Raw genomic sequence first — 24,257 nt, 5'->3', positions numbered from 1 at the left:
ACCACGCAGAGAGACTCACCACGCAGAGAGACTCACCACACAGAGACTCACCACACAGACTCGCCACACAGAGACTCACCACACAGAGAGACTCACCACACAGACTCGCCACACAGAGAGACTCACCACGCACAGAGACTCACCACACAGACTCGCCACACAGACTCGCCACACGTGGAGAGAGACTCACAGACTCGCCACACGCAGAGACTCACCACACAGAGAGACTCACCACACGCGGAGAGACTCACCACACACAGAGAGACTCACCACACAGAGACTCACCACACAGAGACTCACCACACACAGAGAGACTCACCACACAGAGACTCACCACACAGAGAGACTCACCACACAGAGACTCACCACACAGAGACTCACCACACAGAGAGACTCACCACACAGAGAGACTCACCACACAGAGACTCACCACACAGAGACTCACCACACAGAGAGACTCACCACACAGAGACGCACCACACAGAGACTCACCACACAGAGACTCACCACACACAGAGAGACTCACCACACAGAGAGACTCACCACACAGAGACTCACCACACAGAGACTCACCACACAGAGAGTACTCACCACACAGAGATTCACCACACAGAGATTCACCACACAGAGACTCACCACACAGAGACTCACCACACACAGAGAGACTCACCACACACAGAGAGACTCACCACACAGAGACTCACCACAGAGAGACTCACCACACACAGAGACTCACCACACAGAGAAACTCATCACACACAGAGGGACTCACCACACACAGAGACTCACCACACACAGAGACTCACCACACAGAGAGACTCACCACACAGAGACTCACCACACAGAGAGACTCACCACACAGAGAGACTCACCACACAGAGAGACTCACCACACACAGAGACTCACCACACACAGAGACTCACCACACAGAGAGACTCACCACACAGAGACTCACCACACAGAGAGACTCACCACACAGAGAGACTCACCACACAGAGAGCCTCACCACACAGAGACTCACCACACAGAGACTCACCACACACAGAGACTCACCACACTGAGAGACTCACCACACAGACTCACCACACGGAGAGACTCACCACACCGAGACTCACCACACAGAGAGGCTCACCACACAGAGAGACTCACCACACAGAGACTCACCACACAGAGACTCACCACACAGAGACTCATCACACAGAGAGACTCACCACACAGAGAGACTCACCACACAGAGACTCACCACACAGAGAGACTCACCACACAGAGACTCACCACACAGAGAGACTCACCACACAGAGAGACTCACCACACAGAGACTCACCACACAGAGAGACTCACCACACAGAGAGACTCACCACACAGAGACTCACCACACAGAGAGACTCAACACACAGAGAGACTCACCACACGCAGAGACTCACCACACACAGAGACTCACCACACACACAGAGACTCGCCACACAGAGACTCACCACACAGAGACTCACCACACAGAGAGACTCACCACACAGAGACTCAACCACACAGAGAGACTCACCACACACAGAGACTCACCACACACACAGAGACTCGCCACACAGAGACTCACCACACAGAGAGACTCACCACACAGAGACTCACCACACAGAGAGACTCACCACACACAGAGAGACTCACCACACAGAGACTCACCACACAGAGAGAGACTCACCACACAGAGACTCACCACACAGAGAGAGACTCACCACACAGAGAGAGACTCACCACACAGAGACTCACCACACAGAGACTCACCACACACAGAGAGACTCACCACACAGAGACTCACCACACAGAGAAACTCACCACACAGGGAGACTCACGGACTGACCACACAGAGAGACTCACCACACAGAGAGACTCACCACGCAGAGAGCCACACCACACAGAGAGACTCACCACACACAGAGAGACTCACCACACAGAGAGACTCACCACACAGAGACTCACCACACAGAGACTCACCACACACAGAGACTCACCACACAGAGAGACTCACCACACAGAGAGACTCACGGACTGACCACACAGAGAGACTCACCACACAGAGAGACTCACCACACAGAGGCTCACCACACAGAGAGACTCACCACACAGAGAGACTCGCCACACACACAGAGAGACTCACCACACAGAGACTCACCACACAGGGAGACTCACGGACTGACCACACAGAGAGACTCACCACACAGAGAGACTCACCACGCAGAGAGCCACACCACACAGAGAGACTCACCACACACAGAGAGACTCACCACACAGAGAGCCTCACCACACAGAGACTCACCACACAGAGACTCACCACACACAGAGACTCACCACACAGAGAGACTCACCACACAGAGAGACTCACGGACTGACCACACAGAGAGACTCACCACACAGAGAGACTCACCACACAGAGACTCACCACACACAGAGACTCACCACACACAGAGACTCACCACACAGAGAGACTCACCACACAGAGACTCACCACACACAGAGACTCACCACACAGAGACTCACCACACAGAGACTCACCACACAGAGACTCACCACACAGAGAGACTCACCACACAGAGAGACTCACCACACAGAGAGACTCACCACACAGGGAGACTCACCACACAGGGAGACTCACCACACAGAGAGACTCACCACACAGAGAGACTCACCACACAGAGAGACTCACCACACAGGGAGACTCACCACACAGGGAGACTCACCACACAGAGAGACTCACCACACAGAGAGACTCACCACACAGAGACTCACCACACAGGGAGACTCACCACACAGAGACTCACCACACAGAGACTCACCACAGACACTAGCCCAGTGGTTCTTAACCTGGGTTCGATCGAACCCCAGGGGTTCGGTGAGTCGATCTCAGGGGTTCGGCAGAGCCCCCGCCACGGAGGTCCGGACACACTTGAATTATTGTGTAAATTTGTGATGACACACACGGCCCGCTTGGCCATCACTGGCTGCAGATGATCATGCTACACTGCTTGGCCAATCAGCGCTGCGGGGAATTTAGTGCGTACTCAGTAGTCAACGTGTGACTGTTGTTGTCGTACGTCGTGTGATTTCTTTAATATTTTATCCATACTAACTATGTCGGGCAAAAGAAGAAAGTGGTCGGACGAATATGTACAACATGGATTCTCATGTATCACGGAACGTGATGGGAGTGAGCGTCCTATCTGCATGATTTGCAACGCCAAGTTGAGCAACTCTAGTCTTGCACCGGAAAAACTAAAGGAATACTTCTTGAAGCTGCATGGAGACGGGGAATACAAGAACACAACACTTGCTGAATTCAGGGTGAAGAGAGCCAGATTCGATGAAAGGGCCACTCTGCCTGCTCTTGGATTTGTACCTGTTAATAAACCCGATCCTGACAGCATCGTACGAAGTTGCTTACCTGATCGCAAAGCAGGGCAAGCCACACACCATTGGTGAAACACTTGTGAAACCAGCTGCATTAAAGATGGCGAATCTGATACTCGGAACAGCGGCCGAAGGTAAATTATCCCAAATTCCCCTTTCAAATGACACCGTCAGTGACAGAATAGAAGACATGAGTAAAGACATCTTGGCTCAAGTAGTCGCGGATCTGATTTCAAGCCCGGCAAAATTCAGCCTTCAACTCGATGAAACCACAGACGTTTCTGATCTAAGCCAGCTTGCTGTTTTTGTACGCTATGTGAAAGACGACATGATAAAAGAAGAGTTTTTATTTTGTAAGCCTCTTACAACAACAACGAAGGCAGCCGATGTGAAGAAGCTTGTGGATGACTTCTTCAGAGACAACAATCTTTCATGGGATATGGTTTCTGCAGTTTGTACGGACGGAGCTCCAGTCATGCTGGGAAGAAAGTCTGGTTTTGGTGCGCTAGTAAAGGCCGATGCACCACACATCATTGTGACGCATTGTATTCTGCACAGGCATGCGTTGGCAACAAAAACCTTACCTCCAAAAATGGCAGAAGTATTAAAAACTGTGGTGGAATGTGTGAACTATGTGCGAAAAAGTGCTCTGAGGCACCGCATCTTCAGTGAGCTGTGTAAAGAAATGGGCTCTGAATTTGAGGTACTTCTGTTCCATTCTAATATTCGGTGGTTATCCCGGGGACAGGTGCTGAATCGTGTTTTTGCCATGCGTGTGGAATTAGCCCTGTTTTTGCAAGAGCACCAACACTGCCATGCAGATTGCTTCAAAAATCCTGAGTTCATTCTCATTTTAGCGTACATGGCTGATATATTCGCAGCTCTCAATCATCTCAATCAGCAGATGCAGGGTGGTGGAGTCAATATCATGGAAGCGGAAGAACACCTGAAGGCTTTTCAAAAAAAGCTACCGTTATGGAAACGACGAACAGAGAACAATAACTTCGCAAACTTCCCGCTTCTGGACGACTGTGCAAGTAAGATCGAAGATGTGTCTGGAATCGGAGATATTTCTGTATCCACGGAACTGAAGCAAACAATTGCCACGCACTTAGATGAGCTTGCAAAGTCTCTCGACGGATATTTCCCTACAAGAGAGTCATATCCAGCATGGGTGAGACAGCCGTTCACGTTTGCTGTTGAAACAGCAGATGTCAATGATGAATTCCTCGACGAAATCATTGAAATTCAGCAGAGCCAGGTTCAACAGCAACTCTTCAGAACAACAACGCTCTCAACGTTTTGGTGTCGACAAATGAACAAGTATCCAGTTATTGCTAAGAAAGCCCTGGATTTTTTTATACCATTTGTTACAACATATCTTTGTGAGCAATCCTTTTCGAGGATGCTGGACATAAAAACGAAGAAAAGGAACAGACTTTGCTGTGAAAATGACATGAGAATGGCACTTGCCAAGGTGAAGCCACGCATATCTGAACTGATCTCTCAAAGGCAACAGCAGAAGTCACATTGATTTCCAGGTATGTAATTTGTTGTGAGTTTATGCATTGTGTTGGTTTTATTCTTTGAACAAGGTAATGTTCATGCACGGCTCATTTTGTGTACCAGTAAAAAACATATCTATGTCTTGAATTTGAAAAAAAATCACATTTTATTTTTCACTAAAGAGGGGTTCGGTGAATGCGCATATGAAACTGGTGGGGTTCGGTACCTCCAACAAGGTTAAGAACCACTGCACTAACCACACAGGGAGACTCACGGACTGACCACACGTACCCCCCCCCACCACCCCCCACCCCCCCACCCCCCCCACCCCCCCCACCCCCACCCCCCGTGCAGGCAGAAGGAGCGTCGCCGCCGCGCTCCACGTGACAGTGACGTGCTGCTGCGTGGCGTCCTGCTGAGCGAGGGCGACAAGAGCCTGCTGCAGCGGTGGACTCGCCTCAAGGAGCGCAGCGCCAACACCGCCAACACCGGCGGCACCGGCAACATCGCCAACACCGGCACCGGCAACATCGCCAACACCGGCACGGCCAACGCCGGCGCCGCCACGGCGGCGGAATCGGCGCCGGCCCCGTTTCCCACGGGGCCACCGGGGCCAGCGGGGCCAGCGGGGCCACCGGGGCCCTGCCTTGAGGCCGCCGGTTCGGCACCGGCGGCGGCACCGGCGGCCGCCCCCGGGCCCGCCGCGGGGGGGCCCCCGGCGGCGCCCGACTTCGTGGGGACGGTGGGGCCGGACCTCGCCCGCGGCGGGCCGGTGGCCCCGGTGCCGGTGGCCCCGGTGCCGGTGGCCGTGGCCGTGGCCCCGGCGCCGGTGAAGGGGGGCGAAGCGGCCGGGGCTGCCCCGCCGGCTTCTCGCGGCCTTGGCGAGGCAACGGCGGCCGTGGCCGGGCCCGCAGCGGCAGCGGCAGCTTCAGCTTCTTCTTCAGCTTCTTCTTCAACTTCTTCTTCAACTTCTTCTGCTTCTAGCCGGGACGCCGGTGGAGTGGCGGCCGCGAGGTCCGAATGGGGGGCCGAAGCGCTCGCAGGGGTCAGCCCGGGCTCAGGAGAGGCCTCGGGCCTGCCGAGGCAGAGGGGGGCCACGTCAGCGTCGCCTCCTCCTCCTCCTCATCCTCCTCATCCTCCTCATCCTCCTCCTCATCCTCCTCCTCATCCTCCTCCTGGCCTGGATGTTGTTGGACAGGCGGCCGCTCGGTCCGCTTGGGGGGCCGAAGCGCTCGCCGCCGTCACGCCGTCCTGCCTGCCGGCGGCGGCGGCGGCAGCGGCGGCGGGGATTGGAGGCTGTGCGGGAGCCGTCGCGTTCCGCCCGATCGCACCGCGCTACCCCCACGCTCCCGTGCAGCGGCAGCAACAGCCACAGCAACAACAGCAGCAGCAGCAGCCGCAGCAGCCACAGCAACAACAGCAGCAACAGCAGCCGCAGCAGCAACAGCAGCAACAACAGCAACAACAGCAGCAGCAGCGGCAGCAGCAGCCGCAGCAGCAGCAGAGTCATCGACGGTTGAACCCCGAGCAACAGCAGGGGTCAGGCATGAGCTGCTGCCCCGATGTTCACTTGGAGAGGCTGAGCCGTTGTCTGCAACAGCAGCAGCAACAGCAGCAACAGCATCAGCAGCAGCAACAGCAGCAACAGCATCAGCAGCAGCAGGCACAAGATAGGCTTCGGCATAGCGAGAAGAGTCTGTATCAGCAGCAGCAGCAACAGCAGCAACAGACACAATCGCACGATAGGGTGCAACAGGATGAGTGTCTTTATCAGCATCATCATCATCAGCAGCAGCAGCAGCATCGATCTCATGAGATTCTCCGGCAAGATCAGAATGTGTATGAGCATCAGCAAAAGCTGCTTTATCATCAGCTAGACCACCAGCAGCAGCAACATCATCAGCAGCAGCAGCAGCAGCTACAGGCGAATGAGAGTCTCTATCAGCAGCAGCATCATCATCAGCAACAGCAGCAGCACGGCGGACTAGAGGAGGATCGATGTCTGTATCAGCAGCAGATGCTGTTTCGACAGCTGAACCACAACCACCACCACCACCACAACCACAGCAACCACCACCAATATCAGCAGCAGCAGCAGCAGCAGAATGTGAACATCCGCGATTCGGCGCTGGGGTTGTCTTTGTCGCAAGACGTCAACTTCCAAGCGAGCATGGAGCAGGGATTGGACATCGCCGAGGAGCTACTGCATCATCGGCAGCAGCAGCAGCAGGATCAGCAGCAGGATCAGCAGCAGCAGCAGCAGCAGGATCAGCAGCAGCAAGGGCAGAATGGGCAGGCGGGCGATGTCCAGGTGTGTCAACACTCCTTGGAATCTCAGCTGGAGGACATTGCCAGCGTGACCCATCAGCTCTCAAAGTCACAGGTGGGTGGGTGGGTGAGTGTGTGTGTGTGTGTGCGTTTGGCACAGTAGGGGGCACAGGTGGTGCGTCATCTCGGTCATCTCAGTCAGTCGACCCGTGGCACCTGCCAGCGGGCGGTCGACACATTTCAAGTGATAGCCTCAAGGTGCACATGGCCTGGCACAAGCGTCGTGGTGACGTCACCGCCACTTGGTGGCGAATGGCCGTTGTTGTTGTTGTTGTTTTGTGATTACAGGTTCGTAGCGCTACGCTGGCGCTATGAACCCGGCGACCCGGGTTCGATTCCCGCTCACGGCCAACACCGGTGACGATTATCTGAACCGGTCGTGGGCCTCCTCTAGGTCGACTCGGCCTCAAATGAGTACCTAGTGCGGTGTGTAAACATCGCCACTGGGGAGACGAAGGCGGCCGGGCGTGGTGTTGGCCACCCACCCCCTCGTGTGCCGTGCCGGCCTTTATAGGCGCTCGCTAACAGCACTTGCCCCGACAGTCTGTTAAGGCTACACGGTGGATCTTTGTCTTTGTGTCCGTGTTTTTTGTGATAACAGATCGCGAATGACGCTTTAACTCCATCAAAAAAGTTAACTTGCAGCGCCACACCTAACGCCATCATTCGGGGAAAGAACGGTGATCCGATCTCCAAACCCTAGGAACGGGTTTTGCAGATGTGCTGAGGATTTCTGTGAGGTCTTGGGGGAGGGGAAATCCCTCAGCCTGGAAAACATCGTGGGACAAAGTGGGGATGACCCTGCTGAGGCTGCCGTGCCTCAACTATTGGAAGAAGTCACCCCCTGTGAGTGGCTGGCTGAGGTGCCATCTGTTGAGGAAGTATTGAAGGCGATCCGGAGTCTGACACCAGGAAAAGCGCCGGGCAGAGATGATCTCCCAAGCGAAATGCTGAGGGAGGGTGGCGTTGGTGCACAGACTGCCCTATATGACATAACAACAGTCTGGACCACTGGACGGGTTCCGCAGGACTGGAAGGATGCCCTGGTGGTCCCCCTCTTTAAGAAGGGGGACCGCACAGACTGTAACAACTACAGGGGTATCTCCCTCCTCAGTGTGCCGGGAAAGGTCCTGGCAAGGATTATTCAACATCGCCTCGCCAGGCACGCTGAGGAGAGGCTTGCGGAGCCCCAATGCGGTTTCAGGCCAGGGCGGTCCTGCACGGATGCCGTATTCTCTGTCCGTGTCCTAGAGCAGACCTATATCTCCACTTTATAGACCTGGTCTAGGCCTATGATATTATCAACAGGCCAGGGCTCTGGGCTGTTCTTCGTGGTTTCGAAGTCCCCTGACTCTCTGCTCACGATCATTAAGGACCTTCGTGATGGTGGGCAGGCCTGGGTGAAGCTATTTGGCCGGGAGTCAGAGCCATTGCCTGTACACCTTTGGGCTGCGACAGGGATGTCCTCTGGCTCCCACATTATTTAATGCCATATTTGACCACGTAGTTCGAGAAGCTTTCCATGGCTGTACCGGGGGAATTTCCATCTGGTACAGATACAGTGGGAGGCTGATCGATGCCCGGGTGCGGTCAAGGGATGGCTCCCTATTGCTCAACCACGTTACGTACACCGATGATCTGGTAATTGCTGCTCATTCAGAGGAGGAGTTGGAGGCGCTGCTGCTGAACCTGCAATGTGCCCCACCAAAAACTAAGCACCTGCCTGGGTATTTTGTACCATCGGACACTCCACCCCCTCAGCTCCCCATCGGTGATGGGGCAGTTGTGGAGAGAGTGGAGAGTTTCCCATACCTGGGCAGTGTGCTCATGACCGGCTCCAGTTTAACAGCAGAGGTCTCACTCCGAATCGGTCGGGGCGGCAATATCTTTTCATCGACCGCAGTAAAAAAACGATCGCCTGTTACCTCCTCGGCGGTGCCGGATGGTAACGCCGTGGTAGCTGTAAGCAACGCCATGGAGGGAACTGACAATTCCCATTGGCTGATCCCTCATGGAAGCTTGCAGCCAGCACAGCGGCCAACGGGGGGGGGGGGGCCTCTGGACGGGTGCAAGGGGCTGGTGACGCCCTCCAATTTAATTGCCACAAAAGCGAGTGTTGGCGAAATATTCAACTGAGCTTGTGCTGGAGGCCCCAGGGGGACAGTGCGTCCGTGACGCGTCTTCTGGCCAAAACCCCAATTGGCAGAGCCAGGAGATTGAATCTCTACCCTCGGGGCACCTCCAGAAATACCGAAAAGCCACTACGGGTGGACACGTGGAATGTTCGAACGCTCGCGGCGGAGGAGAGAGGCTGCCACTCCTCTGTCGGGAGCTGGACCGTTACCGCCTGGATCTATGCGGCATTCAGGAGGTCCGGTGGACCGGCTCTGGCTCCTGCGACCATGAGGGGTGGACAGTCCTCTACTCGGGGCAGCAGACTGCCAAACAACAGGGTGTGGCTCTTCTTTTGAACAAAAGAATGAAGGGGGGGCGTGGGAGCGTGGCGGTGAGGTGTGGGAAGCTGTAAGCCCCAGGCTACTTTGGGCTCGCCTTCCCATCAACCGGAGGGCGAGGAGTGGTGGTCGTGGTTACTTGTGCCCCCACCGAAGACGAACATCCGTGGAGGGATGCAGGCAAGGCCGACGAGTCGGACTCCTTCTATGACCTCCTGTCACAGGTGCTGGCTTAAGTGGCCCCTCGGGATAGAGTCATCTTGTTGGGCGACTTCAATGCCCGAGTTGGTCATGATGCTGCCACCTGGCCTGGAGTGATTGGAAGGCATGGGCCGGATCAGCTCAATAACAACGGTAGGAGGCTGCTAGACTTCTGTGCAGCCCACGGGCTCGTAGTTACCAACCATCATCCGCACAGCATCGTGGATACGCGCCGGGTCCTAGCGAGGACGTCTGCCGGACTACGTGGCAGCGATTGTCCACCCCGTGTGTGTGTGTGTGTGATTGTCCACCACCACCACCACCACCACCACCCCCCCCCCCCTCTCCTCTAGGTGGTGGATCCGTTGCCCCCAGCGTTTCCCGTGACCCCCAAAGGAAGCGGCTTGGGATACGGCGTGGGGTTCGACCTCAACGACTTCATAGACCAGTCGTTCACCAGCGGACACGGCGGGGACAGGGACGGGTACGGAGACACGCAGACAAGACACGGAGAGAGACAGGGGGAGACACGGGGAGACACGGAGAGAGACGGAGAGACACGGAGAGAGACACGGAGAGACACTGGGAGACACGGGGAGACACGGGGAGACGCAGGGAGACACAACGTGGGGTTCTACCTCAACGACTTGGTAGACCAGTCGTTCACCAGCGGACACGGCGGGGACAGGGACGGGTACGGAGACACGCAGACAAGACAAGGAGAGAGACAGGGGGAGACACGGGGAGACACGGAGAGAGACGGAGAGACACGGAGAGAGACACGGAGAGACACTGGGAGACACGGGGAGACACGGGGAGACGCAGGGAGACACAACGTGGGGTTCTACCTCAACGACTTGGTAGACCAGTCGTTCACCAGCGGACACGGCGGGGACAGGGACGGGTACGGAGACACGCAGACAAGACACGGAGAGAGGCAGGGGGAGACACGGGGAGACACGGGGAGACACGGAGAGACACGGGGAGAGACGGAGAGACACGGAGAGACACGGAGAGACACGGAGAGACACACGGGGAGACACGGGGAGACACGGAGAGACACGGGGAGAGACACGGGGAGACACGGGGAGACACGGAGAGACACGGAGAGACACACGGGGAGACACGGGGAGACACGGAGAGACACGGGGAGAGACACGGGGAGACACGGGGAGACACGGAGAGATACGGGGAGACACGGGGAGACGGAGAGACACGGGGAGACATGGGGAGACATGGGGAGACACGGCGTGGGGTTCTACCTCAACGACTTCATAGACCAGTCGTTCACTAGCGGACACGGCGGGGACAGGGACGGGTACAGAGACACGCAGACAAGACACGGAGAGAGGCAGGGGGAGACACGGGGAGAGACGGAGAGACACGGAGAGAGACACGGGGAGACACGGGGAGACACGGAGAGACACGGAGAGACACGGAGAGAGACACGGGGAGACACGGAGAGACGCGGGGAGACACGGAGAGAGACACGGGGAGACACGGGGAGACACGGAGAGACGTGGGGAGACACGGAGAGAGACACGGAGAGACACGGGGAGACACGGGGAGACACGGAGAGAGACACGGGGAGACACAGAGAGACACGGAGAGACACGGGGAGACACGGGGAGACACGGGGAGACGCGGGGAGACACGGAGAGAGACACGGAGAGAGACACGGGGAGACACAGAGAGACACGGAGAGACACGGGGAGACACACGGGGAGACACGGGGAGACACGGAGAGATACGGGGAGACACGGGGAGACGGAGAGACACGGGGAGACACGGGGAGACACGGGGAGACACGGGGAGACACGGCGTGGGGTTCTACCTCAACGACTTCATAGACCAGTCGTTCACTAGCGGACACGGCGGGGACAGGGACGGGTACAGAGACACGCAGACAAGACACGGAGAGAGGCAGGGGGAGACACGGGGAGAGACGGAGAGACACGGAGAGAGACACGGGGAGACACGGGGAGACACGGGGAGACACGGAGAGACACGGGGAGACGCGGGGAGACACGGGGAGACACGGAGAGACGCGGGGAGACACGGAGAGAGACACGGGGAGACACGGAGAGACACGGGGAGACACGGAGAGACACGGGGAGACACGGGGAGACACGGGGAGACACGGGGAGACACGGGGAGACACGGCGTGGGGTTCTACCTCAAGGACTCGGTAGACCAGTCGTTCACAAGCAGACACGGCGGGGACAGGGACGGGTACGGAGACACGCAGACAAGACACGGAGAGAGGCAGGGGGAGACACGGGGAGACACGGGGAGACACAGGGAGACACGGGGAGACAGGGAGAGAGACACGGAGAGAGACACGGGGAGACACAGAGAGACACGGGGAGACACAGAGAGACACGAAGAGACACGGGGAGACACGGGGAGACACGGGGAGAGACACGGGGAGACACGGAGAGAGACACGGAGAGAGACGCGGGGAGACACGGACGGGACGGGCGCGTGCACTTCTCTCCGTGTCTCTCACCAATAATCTCCACGTCCCCGTCGTGTGTCTCTCTCTCTCGCGTGCCCCCCCCCGCAGGTCCGCCGATTCCGCGTCTCTGTCCGCGTGTCTGCTCACCGAGTGGCTGTCCGGCCGTGAGCTCGACCCGGCGGAGATGGAGCGGCTCCAGCGGGATCTGGATCCCGGGTCCCCACGCTCTCCACCCCCCACCTCGCCGTCAACCCCCCGCCTCTCGGGGGGGCGGGGGGGAGGTCTGAACTAACACTATTGCAGGCAGTGTCCTCCCCGACTTACGAACGGCCCCGACTTACGAACACGCCCACTTACAAAACCGACTTCCACGAGATTTGTCTTTTTTTTTTACTTGAACGTGAACTGGCGCATACCTTTTTTTTTTTAACAGAGACCCACAGAGACCCACAGAGACACACAAAGACCCACAGAGACGCACAGAGAATCACAGAGACCCACAGAGACTCACAGAGACCCACAGAGACCCACAGAGACCCACAGAGACCCACAGAGACCCACAAAGACCCACAGAGACCCACAGAGACCCATAAAGACCCACAGAGACGCACAGAGACCCACAGAGACCCACAGAGACCCACAGAGACCCACAGAGACCCACAGAGACGCACAGAGACCCACAGAGACCCACAGAGACCCACAGAGACCCACAAAGACCCATAAAGACCCACAGAGACGCACAGAGACCCACAGAGACCCACAGAGACCCACAGAGACCCACAGAGACCCACAGAGACCCACAGAGACGCACAGAGACCCACAGAGACCCACATAGACCCACAGAGACGCACAGAGACTCACAGAGACACACAGAGACCCACAGAGACCCACAGAGACCCACAGAGATGCACAGAGACGCACAGAGACGCACAGAGACCCACAGAGAACCACAGAGACCCACAGAGACCCACAGAGATGCACAGAGACCCACAGAGACCCACAGAGACCCACAGAGACCCACAAAGACGCGCAGAGACCCACAGAGACCCACAGAGACCCACAGAGACCCACAGAGACCCACAGAGACGCACGGAGATCCACAGAGACCCACAGACCCACAGAGACCCACAGAGACCCACAGAGACCCATAAAGACCCACAGAGACGCACAGAGACCCACAGAGACCCACAGAGACCCACAGAGACCCACAGAGACCCACAGAGACGCACAGAGACCCACAGAGACCCACATAGACCCACAGAGACGCACAGAGACCCACAGAGACCCACAGAGACCCACAGAGACCCACAGAGACCCACAGAGACCCACAGAGACGCACAGAGACGCACAGAGACGCACAAAGACCCACAGAGACCCACAGAGATGCACAGAGACCCACAGAGACCCACAGAGACCCACAGAGACCCACAGAGACCCACAAAGATGCACAGAGACCCACAGAGACTCACAGAGACCCACAGAGACCCACAGAGACCCACAGAGACCCACAGAGACCCACAGAGACTCGCAGAGACCCGCATAGACCCGCATAGACCCATATAGACTCACAGAGACCCACAGAGACCCACAGAGACCCACAGAGACCCACAGAGACCCACAGAGACCCACAAAGACGCACAGAGACGCACAGAGACGCACAGAGACCCACAGAGACCCACAGAGACCCACAGAGACCCACAGAGACGCACAGAGACCCACAGAGACCCACAAAGACCCACAGAGACCCACAGAGACCCACAGAGACCCACAAAGACCCACAGAGACCCATAAAGACCCACAGAGACGCACAGAGACCCACAGAGACCCACAGAGACCCACAGAGACCCACAGAGACGCACAGAGACCCACAGAGACCCACATAGACCCACAGAGACGCACAGAGACTCACAGAGACGCACAGAGACCCACAGAGACCCACAGAGACCCACAGAGACCCACAGAGACGCACAGAGACGCACAGAGACCCACAGAGAACCACAGAGACCCGCAGAGACTCACAGAGACCCACAGAGACCCACAGAGACGCACAGAGACGCACAGAGACGCACAAAGACCCACAGAGACCCACAAAGACGCACAGAGACCCACAGAGACGCACAGAGACCCACAGAGACCCACAGAGACCCACAGAGACCCACAGAGACCCACAGAGACCCACAGAGACGCACAGAGACCCACAGAGACCCACATAGACCCACAGAGACGCACAGAGACTCACAGAGACGCACAGAGACCCACAGAGACCCACAGAGACGCACAGAGACGCACAGAGACGCACAGAGACGCACAGAGACCCACAAAGACCCACAGAGACCCATAAAGACCCACAGAGACCCACAGAGACCCACAGAGACCCACAGAGACCCACAGAGACCCACAGAGACCCACAGAGACCCACAAAGACCCACAGAGACCCATAAAGACCCACAGAGACGCACAGAGACCCACAGAGACCCACAGAGACCCACAGAGACCCACAGAGACCCACAGAGACCCACAGAGACCTACATAGACTCACAGAGATGCACAGAGACCCACAGAGACCCACAGAGACCCACAGACCCACAGACCCACAGAGACCCACAGACCCACAGAGACCCACAGAGACCCACAGAGACCCACAGAGACCCACAAAGACCCACAGAGACCCACAGAGACCCACAGAGACCCACAGAGACCCATAAAGACCCACAGAGACGCACAGAGACCCACAGAGACCCACAGAGACCCACAGAGACCCACAGAGACCCACATAGACTCACAGAGACCCACAGAGACGCACAGAGACCCACAGAGACCCACAGAGACCCACAGAGACCCACAGAGACCCACAGAGACGCACAGAGACCCACAGAGACCCACAGAGACCCACAGAGACCCACAGAGACCCACAGAGACCCGCAGAGACCCACATAGACCCACAGAGACCCACAGAGACCCACAAAGACCCACATAGACCCACAGAGACCCACAGAGACCCACAGAGACTCACAGAGACCCATATAGACCCACAGAGACCCACAGAGACCCACAGAGACCCACATAGACCCACGGAGACCCACGGAGACCCACAGAGACCCACAGAGACCCACAGAGACCCACAGAGACGCACAGAGACGCACAGAGACGCACAGAGACCCACAGAGACCCACAGAGACGCACATAGACCCACAGAGACCCACAAAGACCCACAGAGACGCACAGAGACGCACAGAGACGCACAGAGACCCACAGAGACCCACAGAGACGCACAGAGACCCACAGAGACCCACAGAGACCCACAGAGACGCACAGAGACCCACAGAGACCTACAGAGACCCACAAAGACCCACAGAGACGCACAGAGACCCACAGAGACGCACAGAGACCCACAAAGACCCACAGAGACCCGCAGAGACCCACAGAGACCCACAGAGACCCACAGAGACGCACAGAGACGCACAGAGACCCACAGAGACCCGCAGAGACCCGCAGAGCCCCACAGAGACCCACAGAGACGCACAGAGACCCACAGAGACCCACAGAGACGCACATAAACCCACAGAGACCCACAGAGACCCACAGAGACGCACAGAGACCCACAGAGACCCACATAGACCCACAGAGACTCGCAGAGACCCACATAGACCCACATAGACCCACGGAGACCCATGGAGACCCACAGAGACGCACAGAGACCCGCAGAGACTCGCAGAGACCCACAGAGACCCACAGAGACCCACAGAGACGCACAGAGACGCACAGAGACCCACAGAGACCCACAGAGACCCACAGAGACCCACAGAGGCCCACAGAGACCCACAGAGACCCACAGAGACCCACAGAGACCCACAGAGACTCGCAGAGACCCACATAGACCCACATAGACCCACTGAGACCCATGGAGACCCACAGAGACGCGCAGAGACCCGCAGAGACTCGCAGAGACCCATAGAGACCCACAGAGACCCACAGAGACCCACAGAGACCCACAGAGACGCACAGAGACCCACAGAGACCCACAGAGACCCACAGAGACCCACAGAGGCCCACAGAGACCCACAGAGACCCACAGAGACCCACAGAGACCCACAGAGACCCACAGAGACCCACAGAGACCCACAGAGACCCACAGAGACCCACAGAGACCCATACTAAAACTAAACACCCCCACTGAGTTGCAGTGTAGCTCTTTGTGCAGACGAGCGGTTACCTGGCCATCACAAATGATAGCAGCGCAACGCAGTGTGTGTCTGTGTTTACGTGTGTACGTGTGGCTGTGTGTACGTGTGTGTGTCTGTGTGTGTACGTGTGTGTGTGTACGTGTGTGTGTACGTGTGTGTCTATGTGTGTGTACGTGTGTGTGTCTGTGTGTGTACGTGTGTGTGTCTGTGTGTACGTGTGTGTGTACGTGTGTGTCTATGTGTGTGTGTGTCTGTGTGTGTACGTGTGTGTGTCTGTGTGTGTCTGTGTGTGTGTCTGTGTGTGTACGTGTGTGTGGAGTGGTAGCGTAGTGGTTAGCGCTACGGGTTTGATTCCCGCTAACGGCCACCACCACCACCACCAGTGACGATTATCTGCACCCGTCCTGGGCCTCGCCTAGGTCGACTCAGCCTCAAATGAGTACCCGGTGTGTAGTAAACATCGCCACTAGGGAGACAAAGGCGGCTTGGGCGCGGTGTTGGCCACCCACCCCCTCGTGTAGCCACAGTGCTGGTAGCCTTCACAGGTGCTCGCTAACAGCCCTTGCCCCAACAGTCTGTTAAGGCTATACGGGGGTACTTTGTGGGTGGGTGGGTGAGTGAGATTGTGGGTGGGTGAGTGGGTGGGTGAGAGTGTGGGTGGGTGAGGGTGTGGGTGAGTGAGATTGTGGGCGAGTGAGATCGTGGGTGGGTGGGTGAGAGTGTGGGTGGGTGAGAGAGTGGGTGGGTGGGTGAGAGAGTGGGTGGGTGGGTGAGAGAGTGGGAGTGTGGGTGGGTGAGAGAGTGGGTAGGTGGGTGAGAGAGCGGGTGGGTGGGTGAGAGTGTGGGTGGGTGAGAGAGTGGGTGGGTGAGAGAGTGGGTGGGTGAGAGAGTGGGTGGGTGGGTGAGAGAGTGAGTGAGTGGGTGAGAGAGTGGATGGGTGGGTGAGAGTGTGGGTGTGTGGGTGGGTGAGAGGGTGAGTGGGAGTGTGGGTGAGAGTGTGGGTGGGTGAGAGTGTGGGTGGGTGAGAGTGTGGGTGCGTGAGAGTGTGGGTGGGTGAGAGTGTGGGTGAGTGAGTGAGTGAGAGTGTGGGTGAGTGAGAGTGTGGGTGAGAGGGTGAGTGAGTGTGGGTGAGAGGGTGAGTGAGTGTAGGTGAGAGGGTGAGTGAGTGGGTGTGTGAGTGGGTGAGTGAGTGGGTGTGTGAGTGGGTGTGTGAGTGGGTGTGTGAGTGTGTGGGTGAGTGGGTGGGTGAGAGTGTGGGTGAGTGGGTGGGTGAGTGTGGGTGAGTGGGTCGGTGAGTGAGTGGGTGAGAGTGTGGGTGAGTGAGTGAGAGTGTGGGTGAGTGTGGGTGGGTGTGGGTGGGTGGGTGAGTGAGTGGGTGTGTGAGTGAGTGGGTGTGTGAGTGAGAGTGTGGGTGAGAGGGTGAGTGAGTGGGTGAGTGAGTGAGTGGGTGAGTGAGAGTGTGGGTGAGTGAGTGGGTGAGTGGCCACCCACTCTCTCATGTGTCAGTGCCTGTCGCCTTCATTGGTGCTGCTCGCTAACAGCACTTGCCCCCACAGCCTGCTAGAGGCCACACGGGGACCTTTGTCTTGTTGGTGTAACTCTCTGACCCCCGTGTCCCCCTGACATCTGTGACACAGCGCTTCACAGATTTTCGGATTGTTACTGCTGCTGCATTCTAAATGTTAGACTATGATACTGTGAGATTTTATACGAAATATAGAATTTTAAACTATATATTGCAATTATAATTGTCTTTTTCACCGTATGAAAGTTAATCCCATACAAAGAAGTATTTTTTTTTAAGATTTATAATTTTAACTCTGCGCTACTGTACATGAAATAAACGAGTTAAAGAATTTCAGTGGGCCAATCAAAACGCCTCGTTCCAGACGCGCGCGAGCTGACCTTGGTCCGCTCCACCAATGAGAGCACGCGTCTCATTGTGGAACCTCCCCCCCCAACTTCCCCTGGAGTCAGCTCAACGTCCAATCACAGGCCTCCTTATCCTGGGTCTATTTACAATCGACCAATGAGAGCGCGCGTCTCATCGTGGACCCCCTTCCCCCCCACCACTCTCCTCCATGCCCATATTAGGAGTGAGCGAGGCAGAGTCCCCTCGGCGTCCAATCACAGGCCTTGTATCGTCCGGGTCTCTTCACGATCGACCAATGGCGCGCGTCTCATCGTGTCCACCTGCCCCTTGCCGCCACGCCCACGTCTATATAAGGAGCGAGGGGGCGTTACCTCGGCGTTCAATCACAAAACCTCTTTATCGTCTTATTCTTGGTTCTATCGGTAAAGTCAGGTAGAAAATAAAACTACATTTATTTTTATTTCATTACATTTTATTATCTTTTATTTGTATTTTCTATCTACGTGGTTTTACCGAAAGAACCAAAAATATAAATTCCTGCATTCACCAAAGTTTTAAGTAAATCTCTTATAATCTTCACTGACCAATGGGAAGCGCGCGTCTTATCGTCGACACACCTCCCCTTTGTCGCCCCGCCCACATCTATATAAGGAGCGAGGCAGAGGTCAAGCCGGCCTCGTCGACCAATCACAGGCCTTGTGGATATCATCCGGGTCGCTTCACATCCGACCAATGGGAGCGCGCGTCACATCGTTGACACCTCCCCTCGGCCCGCCCTTCCCACGTCTATATAAGGAGCGAGGTCGAGTCACCTCGGCGTCCAATTACAAAACTCGTATCATCTTCACTGACCAATGGGAGTGCGCGTCTCATCGTGGACACACCCACTTCCACCGCCCCGCCCACGTCTCTACATAAGGAGCGAGGTGGAGGTTGAAGCCGCCACGGCGTCCAATCACAGACCTCGTATTATCCGGATCGCTTCACAAGCGACCAATGGGAACGCACGTTGCATCGTAGACCCCCCCTCCGCCGTCCCGCCCATGTCTATATAAGGAGCGATGTGGAGTTACCTCGGCGTTCCAATCCAATCACAAACCTCTTATCATCTTCACTGACCAATGGGTGTGCGCGCGTCTCATCGTGGACACACCCTCACACCACCGCCCCGCCCACGTCTATATAAGGAGCGAGGTGGAGGTTGAACGCCGCCATTGCTCCGCTATCGCGCGCCCTTGACGCAGTTGTCCTGAGGGAGGAAACATTTTTAAAAAATCCCCCCCCTAAAACCATTAGACGGCTGTTGTCGATTACGCCCTTTGTCGTCGTTTTGTTAATAACAATAAACAAACAATCGCCGTGAAGATGTCCGCGTTGGCTGTGATGCGCGGCCTGGCGGGCCTCAGACGCCCCCTGACGCGATCGGTCTCCTCGCTGCCCGCGGAGCACGCGATTGGTGGAGCGGTGAGTCACGTGGGGGGGGTAACGATGTGGTAACGTGAGGTGGGGGTGATGGTAGCGATGTGGTAACGTGGGGGTGATGGTAACGATGTGGTAACGATGTGGTAACGTGGGGGTGATGGTAACGATGTGGTAACGTGAGGGTGATGGTAACGATGTGGTAACGTGGGGTGGAGGGTAACGTGGGGGTAACGTGGGGGTGATGGTAACGATGTGGTAACGATGTGGTAACGTGGGGGTGATGGTAACGATGTGGTAACGTGAGGTTGGGGTGATGGTAACGATTTGGTAACGATGTGGTAACGTGGGGGTGATGGTAATGATGTGGTAACGATGTGGTAACGTGGGGGTGATGGTAACGATGTGCTAACGTGGGGGTGATGGTAACGATGTGGTAACGATGGGGTGGGGGGTAACGATGTGGTAGGGGGAGGGGGGGTGAGGTAACGAGGGGGGTAACGTGGGGAGTCACGAAGGTGGTGAAGAGGTCACTGAAGGTCACGGAGGTGAACCGGTGGTGTGTTGGTGATGGTGGTGGTGAGTGGGTGATGGTGGTGGTGTGTGGGTGATGGTGGTGGTGTGTGGGTGATGGTGGTGGTGTGTGGGTGATGGTGGTGGTGTGTGGGTGATGGTGGTGGTGTGTGGGTGATGGTGGTGGTGTGTGGGTGATGGTGGTGTGGGGTGATGGTGGTGGTGTGTGGGTGATGGTGGTGGTGTGTGGGTGATGGTGGTGGTGTGTGGGTGATGGTGGTGGTGTGTGGGTGATGGTGGTGGTGTGTGGGTGATGGTGGTGGTGTGTGGCTGATGTTGGTGGTGTATGGGTGATGGTGGTGAGTGGGTGGTGGTGGTGAGTCGGTGGTGGTGGTGGTGAGTGAGTGGGTGATGGTGATGGTGGTGAGTGGGTGATGGTGGTGGTGGCGAGTGGGTGATGGTGGTGGTGTGTGGGTGATGGTGGGGGGTGATGGTGGTGAGTGGGTGATGGTGGTGGTGTGGGGGTGATGGTGGTGAGTGGTGGTGTGTGGGTGATGGTGGGGGGTGATGGTGGTATGTGGTGGTGTGTGGGTGATGGTGGTGGTGTTTGGGTGATGGTGGGGAGTGATGGTGGTGAGTGGTAGTGCGTTGCTAGGTTAATGCGCTGACTTTGGTGCCAGTGCGTGTCACTTGTTTCACTGTGTGTGTCACTCTGTGCGTTTGTGTCACACTGTGTCACTGTATATCGTCACACAGTTGGCACAGTAGGGGGCACAGCTGGTGCATCTGCCAGTCATCTCAGTCAACCCATGGCACTTTCTGGGTCTGTCCCGTCACCACCTCCTGCACCTAGCCTGGCACAACAGTCAACCCATGGCACTTGCTGGGTCTGTCCCGTCACCACCTCCTGCACCTAGCCTGGCACGGTGCGAAGCCGTTCAACATGCACAGAGACCCATATACTTATCACACAGACCCATAGACTCACCACAGAGAGACCCTTAGACTCATCACACACAGACCCATAGACTCATCACACACAGACCCATAGACTCATCACACACAGACCCATAGACTCATCACACACAGACCCATAGACTCATCACAGACCCATAGACTCACCACAGAGAGACCCTTAGACTCATCACACAAAGACCCATAGACTCATCACACACAGACCCATAGACTCATCGCACACAGACCCATAGACTCATCACACACAGACATAGACTCACCACGCAGAGACCCATCGACTCACCACACACAGACCCATAGACTCACCACGCAGAGACCCATAGACTCATCACACACTGACCTATAGACATCATGCACAGACCCATAGACTCACCACCCACAGAGGCCCATTGACTCATCACACAGAGACCCATAGACTCACCACACACAGACCCATAGACTCACCACACAGACCCATAGACTCACCACACACAGACCCATAGACTCAACACGCAGAGACCCATATTCATCACACACAGACCTATAGACCCACCACACACAGATCCATACACTCACCACACACAGACCCATAGACTCGCCACACAGAGACCCAAAGATTCATCACACACAGACCCATAGACTCACCACGCAGACACCCATAGACTCACCACACAGAGATCCATAGACTCACCACACAGAGACCCATAGACTCATCACACAGAGACCCATAGACTCACCACACAGAGACCCATAGACTCACCACGCAAAGACCAATGGACTCATCACACAGACACCCATAGACTCATCACACAGAGACCCATAGACTCAGCACACACTGACCCATAGACTCATCACACAGAGACCCATAGACTCTGCACACACTGACCCATAGACTCATCACACACAGACCCATAGACTCACCACGCAGACACCCATAGACTCATCACACAGAGACCCATAGACTCACCACACAGAGACCCATAGACTCACCACGCAAAGACCAATGGACTCATCACACAGACACCCATAGACTCATCACACAGAGACCCATAGACTCAGCACACACTGACCCATAGACTCATCACACAGAGACCCATAGACTCTGCACACACTGACCCATAGACTCATCACACACAGACCCATAGACTCACCACACACAGACACCCATAGACTCACCACACACAGACCCATAGACTCATCACACAGAGACCCATAGACTCATCACACAGAGACCCATAGACTCACCACGCAGACACCCATAGACTCATCACACACTGACACCCATAGACTCACCACACACAGACCCATAGACTCACCACACACAGACCCATAGACTCATCACACACAGACCCATATACTCGCCACACACAGACCCATAGACTCGCCACACACAGACCCACAGACTCATCACACACTGACCCATAGACTCGCCATGTACAGACCCATAGACTCATCACACACAGACCCAGACTCATCACACACTTACCCATAGACTCACCACACAGAGACCCATAGACTCACCACACAGAGATACCCATAGACTCACCACACACAGACCCATAGACTCACCACGCAGAGACCCATACTCATCACACACTGACCCATAGACTCACCACACACTGACCCATAGACTCACCACACAGAGACCCATAGACTCACCACACAGAGACCCATAGACTCACCACACAGAGATACCCATAGACTCACCACACACAGACCCATAGACTCACCACGCAGAGACCCATACTCATCACACATAGACCCATAGACTCATCACACACTGACCCATAGACTCACCACACAGAGACCCATAGACTCACCACACAGAGACCCATAGACTCACCACACAGAGACCCATAGAATCGCCACACAGAGAGCCATAAACTCACCAAGCAGAGACCCGTAGACTCACCACAAACAGACCCATAGACTCAACACACACTGACCCATAGACTCACCACAAACAGACCCATAGACTCAACACACACTGACCCATAGACTCGCCACACAGACCCATAGATTCATCACACACAGACCCATAGACTCATCACACACTGACCCATAGACTCACCACACAGAGACCCATAGATTTACCACACACAGACCCATAGATTTATCACACACAGACCCATAGATTAATCACACACAGACCCATAGACTCACCATGCAGAGACCCATTGACTCATCACACACAGACCCATAGATTCACCACACACAGACCCATAGACTCACCACACAGAGACCCATAGACTCACCACGCAGAGACCCATTGACTCATCACGCAGAGACCCATAGACTCGCCACACACAGACCCATAGATTAATCACACACAGACCCATAGATTAATCACACACAGACCCATAGACTCATCACACACAGACCCATAGACTCATCACACAGACCTATAGACCCACCACACAGACCCATAGACTCACCACACACACCTATAGACTCGTCACACACAGATTCATAGACTCGTCACACACAGAGACCCATAGACTCACCAAGCAGATACCCATAGACTCACCAAGCAGAGACCCATTGACTCATCAAGCACAGACCCATAGACTCATCACACAGACACCCATAGACTCATCACACACTGACCTATAAACCCACCACACAGACCCATAGACTCACCACACACACCTATAGACTCGTCACACACAGACCCATAGACTCGTCACACACAGAGACCCATAGACTCACCAAGCAGATACCCATAGACTCACCAAGCAGAGACCCATTGACTCATCAAGCACAGACCCATAGACTCATCACACAGACACCCATAGACTCATCACACACTGACCTATAAACCCACCACACAGACCCATAGACTCACCACACACACCTATAGACTCGTCACACACAGACCCATAGACTCATCACACAGACCCAGACCCATAGACTCATCACACAGAGACCCATAGACTCATCACACACATAGACTCATCACACAGAGACTGGCG

General features: G+C 55.9%; 1 protein-coding gene across 1 annotated transcript in view; it reads left to right on the top strand.

The window, feature by feature from the left end:
* LOC116937143 (uncharacterized) overlaps positions 1 to 12,768 on the top strand; it is a 60,691-nt gene extending 47,923 nt beyond the window's left edge. Inside the window, exons 13-16 of the mRNA XM_076055750.1 lie at positions 5,257 to 7,285; positions 10,238 to 10,368; positions 11,769 to 12,116; positions 12,451 to 12,768. Of these exons, the coding sequence (XP_075911865.1) occupies positions 5,257 to 7,285; positions 10,238 to 10,368; positions 11,769 to 12,116; positions 12,451 to 12,634 (2,692 nt within the window). The 3' untranslated portion in view covers positions 12,635 to 12,768. The remainder of the gene's footprint in view (positions 1 to 5,256; positions 7,286 to 10,237; positions 10,369 to 11,768; positions 12,117 to 12,450) is intronic.
* Positions 12,769 to 24,257: the final 11,489 nt, after the last annotated feature.

This window comes from Petromyzon marinus, chromosome 72 (assembly GCF_048934315.1).
Source record: "Petromyzon marinus isolate PM22_M1 ecotype Great Lakes invasive population chromosome 72, UKy_Petmar_22M1.pri1.0, whole genome shotgun sequence".
Taxonomy (NCBI): domain Eukaryota; kingdom Metazoa; phylum Chordata; class Hyperoartia; order Petromyzontiformes; family Petromyzontidae; genus Petromyzon; species Petromyzon marinus.
The sequence above is the reverse complement of the archived record's forward strand: the minus strand, read 5'-3'. Positions and strand labels throughout refer to the sequence as shown.